Raw genomic sequence first — 15,739 nt, 5'->3', positions numbered from 1 at the left:
CCTACATCCAATGGCCATTGGTTCCTTCCTATCAGAGACAGGCAAGAGAGCCCACCTCTGCCTCCCTCCCTCCTACTTGGATGCAAAAGCAAGTATTAACTTTTCCCTGCCTCCTGGCTGGAACTTCCCTGCTGCTTGCCCAGTCTGAATGATGGCCCGACAAAGTCTTTTGCGCCACAAAAACAGTAAGCAAGCACACCCAGACACAGAAAGACTCAAGTCTGCATGCGTGGGAACGAGTGGTGAGTTAAGGGGCCCTGAACTTGAGTATTTTGCCGAGTCTTCCACGCAAGACTTGAGTGTACACAAGTCTGTGGAAAAAGCTGATTTTCGTGACTCAGACTCGAGTCACCTGACTCGAGTTCCCACCCCTGCCAGTGACCTATTTCAGATTCAAAGGTCTTCTTCATGCCACTTGTAGAAATGCCTAGTTTTTCGGGCCTAATCCTACTGCACTGCAGCACCAGTCCTGTGCATGCACCCAAGAAGATGGTCATTGTGAAAGTGCCATAAAGCACTTCACAGCAGCCAGAAAGAGGGAGGTGTGAGCATGAAATCCAGCACAGATTCCTGCGGCCTCCATGACAGTCAGAATGGGAGCCATTGGTCATGAGTCTGTCACCAAGCTGTGAGGAGGCGTTCAAGGGCAGGGGGAAGGTTGGGAGGGGGCGGCATTCCAGGGCAGGGGGGAGGGGGCAATACTGGGTGGGGGTGGATGGAGCAGAACCGGGGGGGGGGAGCTGTGTTTTTTTATTTGGGACACTTTTGCCATTGGGACATTTTTGTAGGTTTTTCCTGTTACAGATGGGGGATTGAATATTAAGGCTGTGATCGTAAACACACCTGGGGATGAGCTCTTTTGAATGGGGGTGGGTTACTTCTAGTAGACATGCATAGGATTGCACTGTAAGATTTCTAAATCATGGAAGGTGAGTAGGATGTGGCGGATGCAGAAAATGTCGTTGATGTGGAAATGTGTTGTATGTTGGGTGCTACCCTGTAATGACTGAAATTCCAACAAAACTGAGAACCAATTCTCTTTCAAAGTCGAGCTAACTGAGGGAGAGCAAAATGGGATGTTTTGGTTCAATCATATGAGTTGTGTGCAAGCATCACAGTGGCAAATGTGTGAAACATAGCTGCAGGCAGATAATGCACAGACATTTATGCTTATCGCACAGAAAATGCTGACCTTTGCTTGCTGTATAGATGAGAATATGATCAGGCTGCCCATCCTCTTAAATTCAGGATAATGATTGCATTGTTGTTCCTGATTTCTATCTTTACAGGTACTAATAGAAATAAATAATATAAAAAAGTGAATCTGGGGGAAAAAGAAATTCTTCACAAAAGCCAGTGAAATAGAATGTTTCATGATGCTCAAAGAAATGTAAGAAACCTATAGGCTCATCAAGATGTTTGAAAGATGTGATTGACAGACTATAGGCAGCTGCAGCACCCGTTCTGCAGTCAATGATGAAAGCTAGCCATTTGCTTGCATTTTGCTTCCATTCATAAAAACAGTAGCATCCCTCAAACAGCAGTTAAAAAAGTTTCAATCTCTTCCTCTCTTCTTCTACTGTCCAGGAAAGGACATAACTTTAATCTTCTAGGCAAAAAGGAAGGCATATTTCCTATGATTCAGCAAAATAATACCTTCGTTGTGCTTTAGGAAATAGAGTCACCCATATATTCAAGGCCACACTCTAAAGTGGTATTGCACACATGTGATAGAGAATCCTGAGCTAGTACAGAAGCTGATGTTGCCATAGCAGAAGAGGCAAGCCTCTATCCATTTTTTAAAGTTTGGTCTTCCTAGTGTGCATATTACAGCTCCTTTTGAATCAAAGCCTAAACAAAGTATACATTCTGCACAATTTGATGATCTCTTTCCCATTGTCACTTCTTTTCTCTGATTTTCAGGAAGCATTATCAGTTGTAAGTGAAGATCAGTCTTTGTTTGAGTGTGCCTACGGAGCTCCCCACCTTACTAAGACAGAGATGACAGCCTCCTCTTCCAGTGAATATGGGCAAACCTCCAAGATGAGTCCACGTGTCCCCCAACAGGATTGGTTATCACAACCTCCAACCAGAGTCACCATCAAGATGGAATGTAATCCAAATCATGTTAATGGCTCAAGGTAAAGAAATCACATTTTGAAGGCTGGAAATGAAACTCTCTTTAGCCTGTTCATACTTCTGCTGGGTCTCTGTTGAATGGTGGACTAGGAGCAGGTCTCAGGCTTGCATATTCCTTCCCCCAATCCACTTACCAAGGGAAAAGCATGCACACCCAAACTAAAGGATCCAAACTAAAGGTATATTTAAATATGAGAACTCTCCTGACTTTGGAAAACTAAACCCTTAGTAATAGGACTAACAATTTCTTCCCTGGAGAGCATTCCAAGAAGCAGGCTCAGGGAGTATTATTCTCAGCAGACCCTTTGCGTCTTTTTTGCATTCATGTACAGCAAATCTTCACTTAAAGTCATTGATAGGTTTTTGGAAACTGCAGCTTTAAGCAAAATGATTTGTAATGAAACCAGTTTTACCGTAGACTAAATGTTATGGGGGGGGGGGGGCTTACCTGTGGATCCCATATCCATGGTTTCAGTTAACCATGAATGCAGATAGACCCACCCACATGCACCCCACACCCTCTGTCAGGGTCTTCTGAGCCCTGCAGAGGCCACCTGAATAACTTTTACAAGTGAATAGTCTGTGGGACTCAGAAAGACCCTTTATCTGTAGGGCTCAGAAGACCCTTGCCTCCGGAGGGGTGGGGCCGTCCCTCATATCTGTAGATTCAGGTATCCACAGGGGGTTCCAAAACAGAACCCCTGCGGATACAGGGGCACGCCTGTACGTACACAAGAGTCAAGTTCTTACAGCATAATTCTGGTTACACGACCTCACCAAACTTTCAAATGCAAACCCAAAAAAACTTTTAATATTAAACATTGAAATAAATGTGAGCTTTCCGGGCTGAAGAAAACTCACGCACACATTGGGAGAATGTGCAAACACCATACAGGCAGTGGCCCTGCCCAGGACTCAAATGTTTTTTTTCTCATCAACTTTATAACAAAACCACTTAAAATGAAACAACTTTAAGTGAGGACTTAAAGGATAAAGGATGCACCAGGGTACAGATCTCTTGTTGTCTTGTGTGCTCCCTGGAGTAGATGGCCTAGATCCTGTGGCCTGATCCTGCAGGACTGTTCTTATGTTTCTTACTTGCTGTATTTCAAATAAACATAAAATCGCAACTGTCTAGCTAAACGGCAAGTCAGTACTGATTCATAGTGGAGTGAGCAGAAAACAAACAATGAAAGGTTTACGGGTAGCATATCCAAAACATTGGAGTTAGTTTAGATTTCTCTTAATTGCTTCACATGTTGTTTTTGTACTCTGAGGCCCTGTGTTGCAAGCTTTCCAAGCAACTTGATTTTGAAAATGCTTTACTGTGAAGAGGGTTTGCGTTAGCATAGCACTTGCAAAATCAGGCTGTGAAAAAGTATATATTCTACTCTCTTTTGGAGTGAAAGGAGTTGTAGACAAAATGCCACTTAACATGATGCTTTCCTTTTCTCGTATGCTTTCCTTTTCTAAAGAAGCATACATTTACAATGTAATTGAAAAGTATGTATTTTCAGTCAATGTTACCATTATCTGAATGCTTCATGATAAATAACCGTGATGCTGTGAATTGGCACTCACACTTGAAAGAGGATAACATTGTGTTGATTTCAAAGTCTGTATCTGGCTCTTTGAATGAATTAGAATAGTGGTTCAAAAGCCTAAAGCTGAACTAAGTGTTGGAATCTTCTGAGGCAGTTGCCATGATGTTATACACATAAGGCAGCACTGCCCGAACTCTCCAGGAGTTTGAGAATTGCAGTATGTTGCTGCGGGGGAGGGGCAGTGACACAATTGCTACGATTGCGCCACTACTAGAGTCAAAAGGATTGCTTTTTTTTTTACTTACCTGAGGCAGTTCTAGCCTCCCGAATGGTCTGAGGAGCCTGCAAACCCCTCTGTAGGGCTCCCAAAATTCCATACTGCTGAAAATAGTAAAAAAAAAGCCGCTTTTGGTTTTGTGATAAAAAACCGGAAGTTGCCTTTTTTACTTTTCAGCAGTTTGCTGGCTCCCTGGACCCCCAGGAGGCTGGCACAGCCTTAGGTAAGTTTCAAAAAACACTTTGCCCCTTGCAGTGGTGTGATTGTAGCAATTGCTTGCTGCCTTTACCATCGACCCTCCCCTTAAGGGGGCAGATGCAGTGCTTCCCTGGCTGGGGTATCGTGATGCCCCTGTTTGGGAACTGCTGGCATAAAGGGCATGTTCTAGACTGGGGTGTCCAAAGTTTTTGGCAGGAGGGCCACATCATCTCTCTGACACTGGTTGGGGGGCCGGGGAAAAAAAGAATTAATTTACATTTAAAATTTGAATACATTTACATAAGTATACATAGATGAATATATTAAAGATAAACTTAAATGAATGAATGAAGGTCTTGCAAGACCTATAAAAGGCCTTGTACAAAGCAAGGCTGTCTTCCTTTCCTTTGCTGTTGCTACTGCATCATAGATGTGAAACAGCAAGCAGTGGAGGAAGCCCTCATCCCACAGCTCACGCAAGAGGTCAAACAGTCACCCTCACACTGAGAGCAGTTCTGTCGGGCCAGTGCGGGCTCCAACAAATCTCTGGAGGGCCAGAGGCTCATTGGAGACTGGGGTCTCCCTGAGGGCCACATTGAGAGGCCTTGAGGGCCGCATGTGGCCCCAGGGCCGGGGTTTGGGCACCCCTGTTCTAGACTACCAAAGTTCTCCAGAAGCAGAGAGGAATCCATTACTTTGAGTGCCCCTCAGATTGCAGGAAACTGAAGAAATGTACTACTATACATATTCATATATGAAACATGGAGGAAAGATTGCCACGTTAATTAGAAAAAATCTTATGCTCTTGCTTAACTTTGATGATGATGGTGATGATGAATAGTAATATACTACTTTTCAACATTATCGTTATCCTAATAGTTTTAGCCTAGGGCAGATATTGCCAGTATGTGAAATCTGCAGAAACTCCACAGAAAGTACAAGTTCTCATTTTCATCTAAGTCTTCATTATTGGTTTTGCCAGCATGCTCTCGTTTGGCAACGTCCAACAGCATATGGTACTTACCAACTAAAGAAGGCATAGGAAAGCTGTGGCTTCCAATGCATTCGTGTTTTTTTTTTTATTGAACCGCAAGCATAATGTGCTTACAAGTGCTTGAAATGAAATACAGTTTGGGAAATGTAATCCATTGCCTTTATAATGGAGTTTCTATAAAATAATAGAAAGAAAAACAGAGGAAAATAGATTTAGAAAGTTGTAGGCCAACTGGGAAGCTATTGTGGTTTTGGTCTTGGTACCAGTATATCAGATTTCAGAGTTCTCCCAGCACCAATCTAATTGTAAATTAAGTATACAGTGAACATCATTTCATAACTGGCAGTTAGAACTCCCACCCCCTTCGCCCTTTCTTCACTCTAACCTCACACAAAAGAAATTTTGAAGTGTCTGCTTTAATGGAGAAAGGATCATGTGTAGTAAAACTTAAACCAGCTGTTTCCCTGCATTGCAAAAACAAAGAGCAGATCTGGTAATATTTATAGCTTGCTTGGTCTCTAGTGAGCCAGACACTGACTGCCTTAATTTGCTGCAATGGCCTTGAGGCTCAAAGCAGCTGGATAGTACAAGGGAATCAACAGCATGGGGGATGAGAGGGTCATTTTCACAAAATGTTGTTGTATTATTGAAAATACATAGCCTTGAAGGGTCCAAGGGTCTAATCCTATCCAACTTTCCAGCACTAGGGCAGCTGCAATGCAGCCCCGAGGTAAGGTAATAAATGTTCCCATACCTTGGGAGGCCTCCAAGACTGCCTTCCCAATACAGGAAGCAGTGTATACACCATACGCACAGCAGCACCAGTACTGGAAAATTGGATAGGATTGGGCCCCAAGTCACTGATACAAATTTTAACTAAAGATTTTTAATTTACAAGGAAGAATGAATTTCAAGGTGGTAGGCTGATCATTTATGCATTCTGGGGTCCTAAATTAGCACTCATGCTTCACTCTAAATATATGGAGGGGGCATCTATCAATAATTGCTAGTCTGGGAAGTGTGAGAAAGGGCTAATTGCCTATATGTCCTGCTTCTGGGCTTCCCAGAGGCATCTGGTTGGCCACTGTGAGAAGCAGAATACTGAAATAGATGGACACTTGCTCTGATCCAGCAGGGCTCTTTTTATGTTCTTAAAAGGGAATTCAGACCAAAACATCACTGTCAGACCCAAGAGGCTAAATATTATTTTCAATGAACATCTGAAAGGAAGCAAAGCTGGCTCATCTCCATCTTATTGTGTCAAACCCAGGCAACAAAATGGTACATTCTGGTTACAATGGAAACAGAGGGCCTGCTTTTGCCTTCTTTGGCAGACTGAGTGTGACATTTTAAGCAGAAGAGGCAACAGAGTTTAGATTATAGCAAATTGTATAGACACTAAGGGCACAATCCGAACCCACTTTCCAACACCAACATAAGGGCAATGCAGCTCTGAGGTAAGGGAAAAATCATTGCTTTACTTTGAGGAGGCCTCCGTGAGTGCCATCCAACTGCAGGATGCAGCACATGCCCCAATGGCACTTCTATGCCAGTGCTGGAAAGTTGCTTAGAATTTGGGCCTAACTAAATTTGATCCATATAAAGGTTTCACATGCTGATTTGATCCTGGTTAAGAAAACTGCTCTGTTTGTCATGGAATATGATCAATCTTATATTTTTGTAAGCTTAGAAGGCTCCGTATTATATGTGCAAGACTGTTAATCAGAAAAAGATAGTTCTTGTATATTTTTTCGGTGTGGCAAAGTATGTTTACAAAATAAACAGGGCAGGAGGTCTGGTCTAGAGGGTAGAGCCTCCGTCTGCCTGAAGATAACATCCACAAGGTCGCCAGTTCGAGGCCACCGGCACCGTGCGACCTTGAAGCAGCTGACAAGCTGAAGCCGAACGATTCCATCTGCTCTGAGCGTGGGAGGATGGAGGCCAGAATGTGAAGCCAGATCGGAATGAAACACCTTGAATGTAGTGGTTCTTGAAAGAAAGAACCTTCTTTCAAATTGTAAAAATCCCTATTTAATAAGGGATTTAAATAAAGCCTGCATATGTAAACCGCCTTTAATAAAGTCTTGAATAAAGACCAAGAAAGGCGGTATATAAATACCTTAAAAAAAAGGGGGGGGGATACTAGTATGACATGCTGGAACCATGACGTGAAGGAAAACATCTCAGGTTCAAGCATGAAGTTCTGAATGAATCACAGCTAGGCTGCATTTTTTGTGGGGCACTTTCTTACAGACTGCTTTTCTATTACTGTCCTCTGACTATTCTGAAATAAAGCACAATGGTCTTAAATAAGCCCTCACTGTGGGTTGCCCCTTCACTGATATTCTGTAGGTTTGTGTGTGCTTATCCTTTAGGTTTTCTTTTTCAAATGGTGATGATGAGTGCCTGCTATAACCACTCAGCCTAGAGAATGTGTCAAATTTCCAAAGAGTGTAAAGACCCTATGAAATCAGAGCCAATACACAACTTTACTTCTTAAACCCTGGTGCAAATAACACCTGGTGTCAAGTGTTGAAATACGCATACACACACCATGCCTAGAATAATGAATGTCATATGTGTGTTTAAATGGCTAGGCTTCCCTGTAGTACAGTGGTTCTCACACATTTAGCACCGAGACCCACTTTTTAGAATGAGAATCTGTCAGGACCCACCAGAAGTGATGTCAAAACTGGAGGTGACATCATCAAGCAGGAAAATTTTTGACAATCCTAGGCTGCAATCCTACCCACACGTACCCAGGAGTAAGTCGCATTGACTACCATTGTTAAAAGAATATACGTAGTAGCTTGTTAAAAGTACAGGTCTGTAACATTCCATAGGTCCCTAGTGCAGTCACATACCATGGTAGCATCAAGTTTAATATATTAAAAATAAAATATTGAAATGAATGGGGACCCACCTGAAATTGGCTCACAACCCACCTAGTGGGTCCCAACTAGTTTGAGAAACACTGTTGTAGTAAACATGAAAATGGGAACTCAAGCTTTCTCCAATATCTGCTGTCATGTTTTTTACCTTGCATTTGGATGGTTCCTGGTTCAGTACCCCTGCCTGAAATCCTTTGGAGCCACTGCAAGTCAGTGGAGACAGTACTGAGCTAGATGTGCCCAAGGGAGCTTCCTGTGTTCCTGTGTGAAAGAAAGATGGCCATTTAATTGAATAAAGTAAATCAGCTCTAGTGAAGGCAGTACTCGCATGCTTAAAGTTAATTAGGCTTAAGTGTTTTGGCTGCAGTCCAAAGGTGTAGTCTGTGGTAGGTGTGCAGAGCCAAGGCTTCTGCATGTAAAATGAGGTATCTCTGTTTGGTTTCCTCAGCAACTCCTTGCATTGCAGTGGAAATATTTCAGAGTTGCAGAGGTGACTTGGATAGTGATACAGAGTAGCAAAACCCCACTGAATGTGTAGAGTTTACCTTGTCATCCTTTTGACCGAGGCCTCTGGGGCCTTTGCTTATTTCTTAGTCCTTTTTCTCCGTTGATTATAAAGCAACATTCTAGAACACATACTTCTGGATTCCTGTGAAAAATGTGAAATTGGCCTTCCGCCCTCTTGCTCTGTTTGTATTCAGTTTAGAGACCCACCCTAGCAGCTCCAAGAAGTCTGCCAAACACTGATTGCTACCACTTGATTTTGACTACTTGAATACAGCAAAAAAGTTCATTGTACTTTTAATGCACAATTGCTCATGGCAGTGTCACAGATTAAAACTGATGATATACTTACTGCTGCAACAAGAGGTTTATATTCTTTACATTCCAAAAGATCCAAAGAATGTTACTAGCAGTCCTTTTCTTTTGAATTATTCAGAATAAATTTCATTTATGAAAACACAGTAAGCAGACCACATTGTCTTCATTTAGGTCCCACCAACATTACCAAAAGGTAGCACACTTATTTAAATTTTACCATATTTCAGGGGTGCTTTTGAGAAATAAAAATATATCTAAATGTAAAAAAGGACCATTGTTTTTCTTTTTCTTTTCTTTTTTTTAACTTCTAGTTTGTCATGATTTTTCTGACTATAACCACAATTGCAGTTGTATAGGCAACAATATTGATGCCCATGGCAGGATAAATGTTATGAGAAGCAGTTGGTAGGGAGATCTTTGCTGACTGAAGGCTGCATTTCTAAGCACACTTCTCAGAGATGCTTGGAGATGGCACCAAGTAGACTGTACAAGGCAAGACACTAAAGCAGTGGTTCCAAAACTGGTGGGTCATGATCCATCAGCCAGGGAAAGCTCTGTCTCTGCCCCCTTAAGGGGTGGGGAGGAGTAAAGGCAGAGATGGGAATCACCAGGATTGCACCACTCACAGTGACGAAAGGGTTTAAAAAAAACTTACCATTTGCAGCGCTGGCCACCTAGGAGGTGCAAGGAGCCCACAGATGCCTCTGAAGGGCTCCTCAAGCTTCAGGGTGTCTAAAAATCACAACTACGATCCACTTCGGTTTGTGATTGCAAACCAGAAGTGGGTCACGATTGCGATTTTTAGACATTCTGAGGCTTGGGGAGCCCTATGGAGACAACCGTGGGCTCCCCGCACCCCTGGAAGGCTGGTGCTGCAGACAGAAAGATTTTTAAAAACGCTTTCGTCCCCAACAGTGGTGCAATTCTGACATTTGCTTCGCTGCCTTTACTCCTCCAATGCAAAAACTTCAGGCATTCCCAACTTCTGAGGAGAAGTTTGGGAACCATTGCTCTAAAGTTTGTTAATTCATGAATATGACACTTTTGAACCCAGCTTTAGTAAAACTTAATCAGTACTATAAGCCACACATTTATTTTTATATCTAATAGTAACTAGGTGGTAGTCTCCAGAAATAATAATGACCATAATTCGATGTATCCATCCACAGTTAAAAGTGGCTCACAGATACATTTTTACAATACAAAAGTTAATTTGTATGTTTACCAAAATGTTTGTTGTGCTATTAATCTCTAAGCTGAAAGAACCAGACATCATGGAAAGTATGAATGGTGGAGTGAGTGAAACTGATGACCTCGATGCTTCACAACTGTTTAGACCTGTATAAAAAAAAATAAACTTACTTAGGGCGCAATCCTAACCCTTTATGTCAGTGCTTTCCAGCACTGACATAAGGACAGTGCAGCTCTGAGGTAAGGGAACAAACATCCCCTTATTTGAGGAGGCCTCCATGAGTGACACCCAACTGTAGGATGCAGCACACGTCCCATAGGCCAGTGCTGGATAGCATTGACATAAGGCGTTAGGATTGCGCCCTTAACCATTGTGTGTAGTTATTCTAACATATTTAATTAGTGCATTCTCTTGTTGCATACAGTTCACCCATTTGATCCATGGGGGATCTGTTCCAGGCCGCCCTCCCCCCCGTGAATCTGCAGCCACTTCTGGTTTGACAAGCAAATTACAAGTGATTTTCTGAGGCCTCTGGTTTTCTGAAACCTCAGAAAGCTTGGTTTGACAAGCAAACTGGAAATGGCTTTCCCCTGGTATCCACAACATCCATGGTGAGTCAAATCTGTGGATGCCAGATCCACACTGTATATCCTATGTTACACCTATGCCTGGGAAGCAATAGCCATCGATTAATTAATCATTGCACATAAGAACATAAGAACCCACTGGATCAAGCCATAGGCCCATCTAGTCCAGCTTCCTGTATCTCACAGCGGCCCACCAAATGCCCCAGGGAGCACACCAGATAACAAGAGACCTCATCCTGGTGCCCTCCCTTGCATCTGGCATTCTGACATAACCCATTTCTAAAATTAGGAGGTTGCGCATACACATCATGGCTTGTACCCCATAATGGATTTTTCCTCCAGAAACTTGTCCAATCCCCTTTTAAAGGCGTCCAGGCTAGATGCCAGCACCACATCCTGCGGCAAGGAGTTCCACAGACCAGCCACACGCTGAGTAAAGAAATATTTTCTTTTGTCTGTCCTAACCCGCCCAACACTCAATTTTAGTGGATGTCCCCTGGTTCTGGTATTATGTGAGAGTGTAAAGAGCATCTCCCTATCCACTCTGTCCATCCCCGGCATAATTTTGTATGTCTCAATCATGTCCCCCCTCAGGTGTCTCTTTTCTAGGCTGAAGAGGCCCAAACGCCGTAGCCTTTCCTCATAAGGAAGGTGCCCCAGCCCCGAAATCATCTTAGTCGCTCTCTTTTGCACCTTTTCCATTTCCACTATGTCTTTTTTGAGATGCGGCGACCAGAACTGGACACAATACTCCAGGTGTGGCCTTACCATAGATTTGTACAACGGCATTATAATACTAGCCATTTTGTTCTCAATACCCTTCCTAATGATCCCAAGCATAGAATTGGCCTTCTTCACTGCCACCGCACGTTGGGTCGACACTTTCATCGACCTGTCCACCAGCACCCCAAGATCTCTCTCCTGATCTGTCACAGACAGCTCAGAACCCATCAGCCTATATCTAAAGTTTTGATTTTTTGCCCCAATGTGCATGACTTTACACTTACTGACATTGAAGCGCATCTGCCATTTTGCTGCCCATTCTGCCAGTCTGGAGAGATCCTTCTGGAGCTCCTCACAATCACTTCTGGTCTTCACCACTCGGAAAAGTTTGGTGTCGTCTGCAAACTTAGCCACTTCACTGCTCAACCCTGTCTCCAGGTCATTTATGAAGAGGTTGAAAAGCACCGGTCCCAGGACAGATCCTTGGGGCACACCAAGTTGTTCACACCAAGTTGTGAAAATTGATGTTTTCACATGCCATTGTGGCTGTGTTTTTGAACCATTCTCATGCTATTTGTGTATGTTTGAATATTGTGAGATAGGAGGTTAGAAGAGTGCCATCTTTAAATCAGTTATCAGTTTGATGTGTGTGGATCTTCTCTGCATTATGCTGATGAGATCAAACTCCATAATCCAAGAATATTACTGCAGTCTTTGAATACATGCTTGAATATATTTATGGGCTGGATGATAGTAAAGAAACAAAAACCAAATTCAGACAAAAAATAGGCCTAATCCACACTAAAGTACTAAACTTGTGCCTGCGTTGTCGAACCCTTCAAGTTGCAGTTGTGGGCTCACATGACTAAAGGCTCCTCTATATGCATTAATAAATCTGTGCACATAAGAAACTGTATTTCAAGGCAAAGGCTGGGCTAGAATCCTTTTCCCTAACATCTGGTTTTCTATGTGGAAGATTTACAAAGGAATATCCCTTATACTAAAGCTAGACCATTGGTCCATCTAGTTCGGTATTGTCTTCACTGACTTGCAGTGACTCTCCAGGGGTTTAGACTGGTATTTCTCATCTCCTGTCTTAGATTCCTGCCTGGAGTTGGCAGGGTGTGTATCAAGGACCTTGTGCATGCAAAGAACATGCCACTGAACCGCAGCCCTTGCTTTCATGGGCAAACCCCCTGCAGTGAACACAACCCAGTCAGAGGTCTGCCACTCCAGTGAGAATTGAGTCACATTTGTTGTTGATTTGCAGCACATACGAATTGAGGGAGTTGCGTATTAGATAAGGTGAAAATGCAAGTACTGTGTTACATAGGATTGCACACTTCCTGAATGAACAAGACTGCTCCAGAACGCGAGGATGGCTCAGAACCTTGTTTTACTAGCATGCCAGTTACACCTCTTCTTGCCCCTTCCATTTATAAATTACTAAGTACTTGTATTGATTCTGATAAGGCACTGTAAATGGGATCATCCTTGAAAATGCCTCAGAAGGTAGCACATATAGGTGGTACAGAATGCGGTTCCCCACTTGTTGGCATGATGATGAATATTTATATTTCACTTTTCAACAACAACAGGTTCTCAAAGCAGTGAAATTAAGAAGGTGGTTCCCTTTCCCAAAGGAGTTCCCAGTCTGAAAGCACATACAAGGAACTAGTGATAGGCAATGAGAAAGATGCAGATAAACTTCTCTTAATTTAGGAGGCCCCATCTGAGACCTTGCTCTTGTGAATTATTCGCTCCCTAAGTAGTCAAGAGTGCGGCTTTCTTTAAGATGCTGATGTTGCAACTGGAGCTCCCTCTGTGGTGAGGCCCACCTGCTCACTTTACACATCTAGAATGATTGTTAGCAAATTTTCCGCCAAAGCTTTGGGGAGACCAGAGCAAGTTAACTTACATCTGATGTTTTAGTTAACTTGGCTCCTAAAACTTGAGTGGTAGATGGTTGCACTCCCACCCAGAAATAAGAGTTGAGACCAATATAATTAATTAAGCTTGGGCCACAATTTATCTACATTTAAGTTCTCTTAACAGAGATCTACAGCTTTATGACAAATATGATCACGACCACTACTGTTCATGGGCAGGCAGTTTGGGCTGAGAGATCAGGAACGCTCAGTTCATTGCTCCCACATCCACAAAGCCACATGCTTGACTGTGTTGAGGGAAGCAACTGGCTGAGTCACTCTTATCCTCAAGCCCCAGACCTCCAAGTGTGTGAAGCATGCAGATCCCCAAAGTAGTTTCATTCCAAGTCATCCCTGGGCCCCAAATCCCTGAGCCACTATACCACGAAATCCATTGTTTACCGTAACAGTGCCTCCAGGTGCTCACTAATAATATTCTAAATTATCATCCCTGTACCTGTTTGTACCTGCTACAGGAAGGGGACAAGCTTCTGCTTATAAATAGATTTATCTGCAAATGTTTTTTTGTCTGTATTTTTAGTGTTGGTTTATGCTGAATTGTTTTATTCTAATTTTGTGGTTTGCTGATTTGTGCATGAATATAGAAAGACAATACACATATTTTTAAACATTTGAAAGAAGCAGCTGTTTGTGTCCATCAGGCCTGAAACACTCATCTGCAAAACCAAATCCAAGGTCCAAAATAAACAAATCATTGTCTTTAGTGTGCCTTACTATGCAGAATTGTTTTCTCTGATAGCTCAGATTTCCTTGGACTTGGGGGCTGTGAGCTATAATGTACATTTATTAGAATGAATGACCTTACCCAAAACAGAATTGTATGCGAGATACAGAAATTTTGAGATGGCCATGGTACAATACAAAATAAACAAAATTCTCTTGCAGCATCTCATTTGGTCTTTGTGAACTGTGCTTATTGAAAAGTATTGTAAGTTGCTCTCTATTACTCAGAAGATCTGAAATTGTTTCCCTAGGAATTCCCCTGACAACTGCAGTGTGGCAAAGGGAGGAAAGATGCCCAGCAACACAGAAAATGTTGGAATGAATTACGGAAGCTATATGGAAGAAAAGCACATCCCACCACCAAACATGACCACCAACGAACGGAGAGTCATTGTTCCAGCAGGTGAGTCTTTCGGGTTGTTTTTTTAATTTTAAAAACGATCCTTTTAAGTAAGATCTGACCATCACTAAAGTACAGTACTTTTTAAGGCCCATATGGATGTCAGCTTGCACCTTGTTCACATGCTTAACTTTCCTCTATTAAGCAGGATTTTAAAGTGCTAAATTTGGATTGGATCGTACTATTTTTCAGATAAGTCATTTCACAGGTTCGTCTGCCAGTTACCAAGAACACAGTAACCAGGTGACATGTACAAATGTATGAACTAGCCCACAGACAAGCATTTAAAGTCATGGTGAGATTTTGTGAGAACAGGCAGGCATTGGAGCACTGTGGCAAAGGGGAAAAGGCAGGAGCTGCCAATCAAAACAAAACGAAGGATCTTCCTCCCATGGAGCTCTCTAGGGTGCCACGTTGCATCCTGATATATGCTATCTGTATCCCAGCCTGCTGTACAACAATTTTTATTTTAACTGTTGGGCAAGATATACAAAAGATACCAGCCTTCTTGGTATTACGTTAGGTCTTAAGTGTAAGACGTTAAATATAAATGGCCTAGAGCCCAATCCTGAGCTCTGTGCTCCGGCTTTCTGCAGGAGCGCACTGTCGCAAACATGCCATAAGGCACGTTTGCAAGGCTTACTGCTGGGCTACCACCCATGCTAGGCTAGGCTACTTCCCATGCATGGCCTCCGCCGCTCGGCAGTCTCACAGACTGCCGAACCACGGAGAGGAAAGTGGGGGCGGGGGGAGAGATGAGGAGGTGTGACAAGGAGTGGGGAGGCTGGCGGGAGGCAGGGAGGAGGTGTGACATGGAGGCGGGGTGAGGGCGGGCGGGAGGTGTGACGGGGGTGGGAGTGAAGAGACAGGAAGGCGGGTCTGGTGGGGCTCCTCTCCACCGGACCCAAAGCGTTCATACGGGGCTCACCGCCTGACAGGAACACTTCCCTCAGGTTAGTGGTGAAATGAGTAGCTCCATTGCAGGGCTGCTTCCCTTACCTGGAAGAAGGGGGCGAAAGTCCCCTTCTCCCGAGGTGCTGCCCGCGGCTGCCTGAGGTGTGCAGAATGCAGTGGCAGCTGTTCTCTGCGCTGCTGCAGCCACGCACCCCAGGCAGCTCAGGATTGGGCTGCTAGTTGCCTGTGAATAAAACAATATGTACATTTATTGAATGAATCCATATTTAATCCAGTTTAACTTCCATAATCTTAAACTGTGGTTCATGGATTACCCGTGATCTCAGTGTACTTCAGGTGGTTCTCAAGATGACATTGAAAATCTTATAAGGAAATTCAAAACCTT

General features: G+C 43.2%; 1 protein-coding gene across 3 annotated transcripts in view; it reads left to right on the top strand.

Moving 5' to 3' along the window:
- The window catches only part of ERG (ETS transcription factor ERG), a 104,570-nt gene that overhangs the window by 67,567 nt on the left and 21,264 nt on the right, over nt 1-15,739 (top strand). For all 3 annotated transcript variants that reach the window (XM_066620721.1, XM_066620719.1, XM_066620720.1), the window contains exons 2-3: nt 1,924-2,141; nt 14,291-14,442. In XM_066620721.1, the coding sequence (XP_066476818.1) occupies nt 1,924-2,141; nt 14,291-14,442 (370 nt within the window). The remainder of the gene's footprint in view (nt 1-1,923; nt 2,142-14,290; nt 14,443-15,739) is intronic.

The sequence above is a fragment of the Tiliqua scincoides genome, chromosome 3, assembly GCF_035046505.1.
Source record: "Tiliqua scincoides isolate rTilSci1 chromosome 3, rTilSci1.hap2, whole genome shotgun sequence".
In the NCBI taxonomy this organism is placed as follows: domain Eukaryota; kingdom Metazoa; phylum Chordata; class Lepidosauria; order Squamata; family Scincidae; genus Tiliqua; species Tiliqua scincoides.
This window is presented reverse-complemented; position numbering and strand designations above follow the sequence as displayed.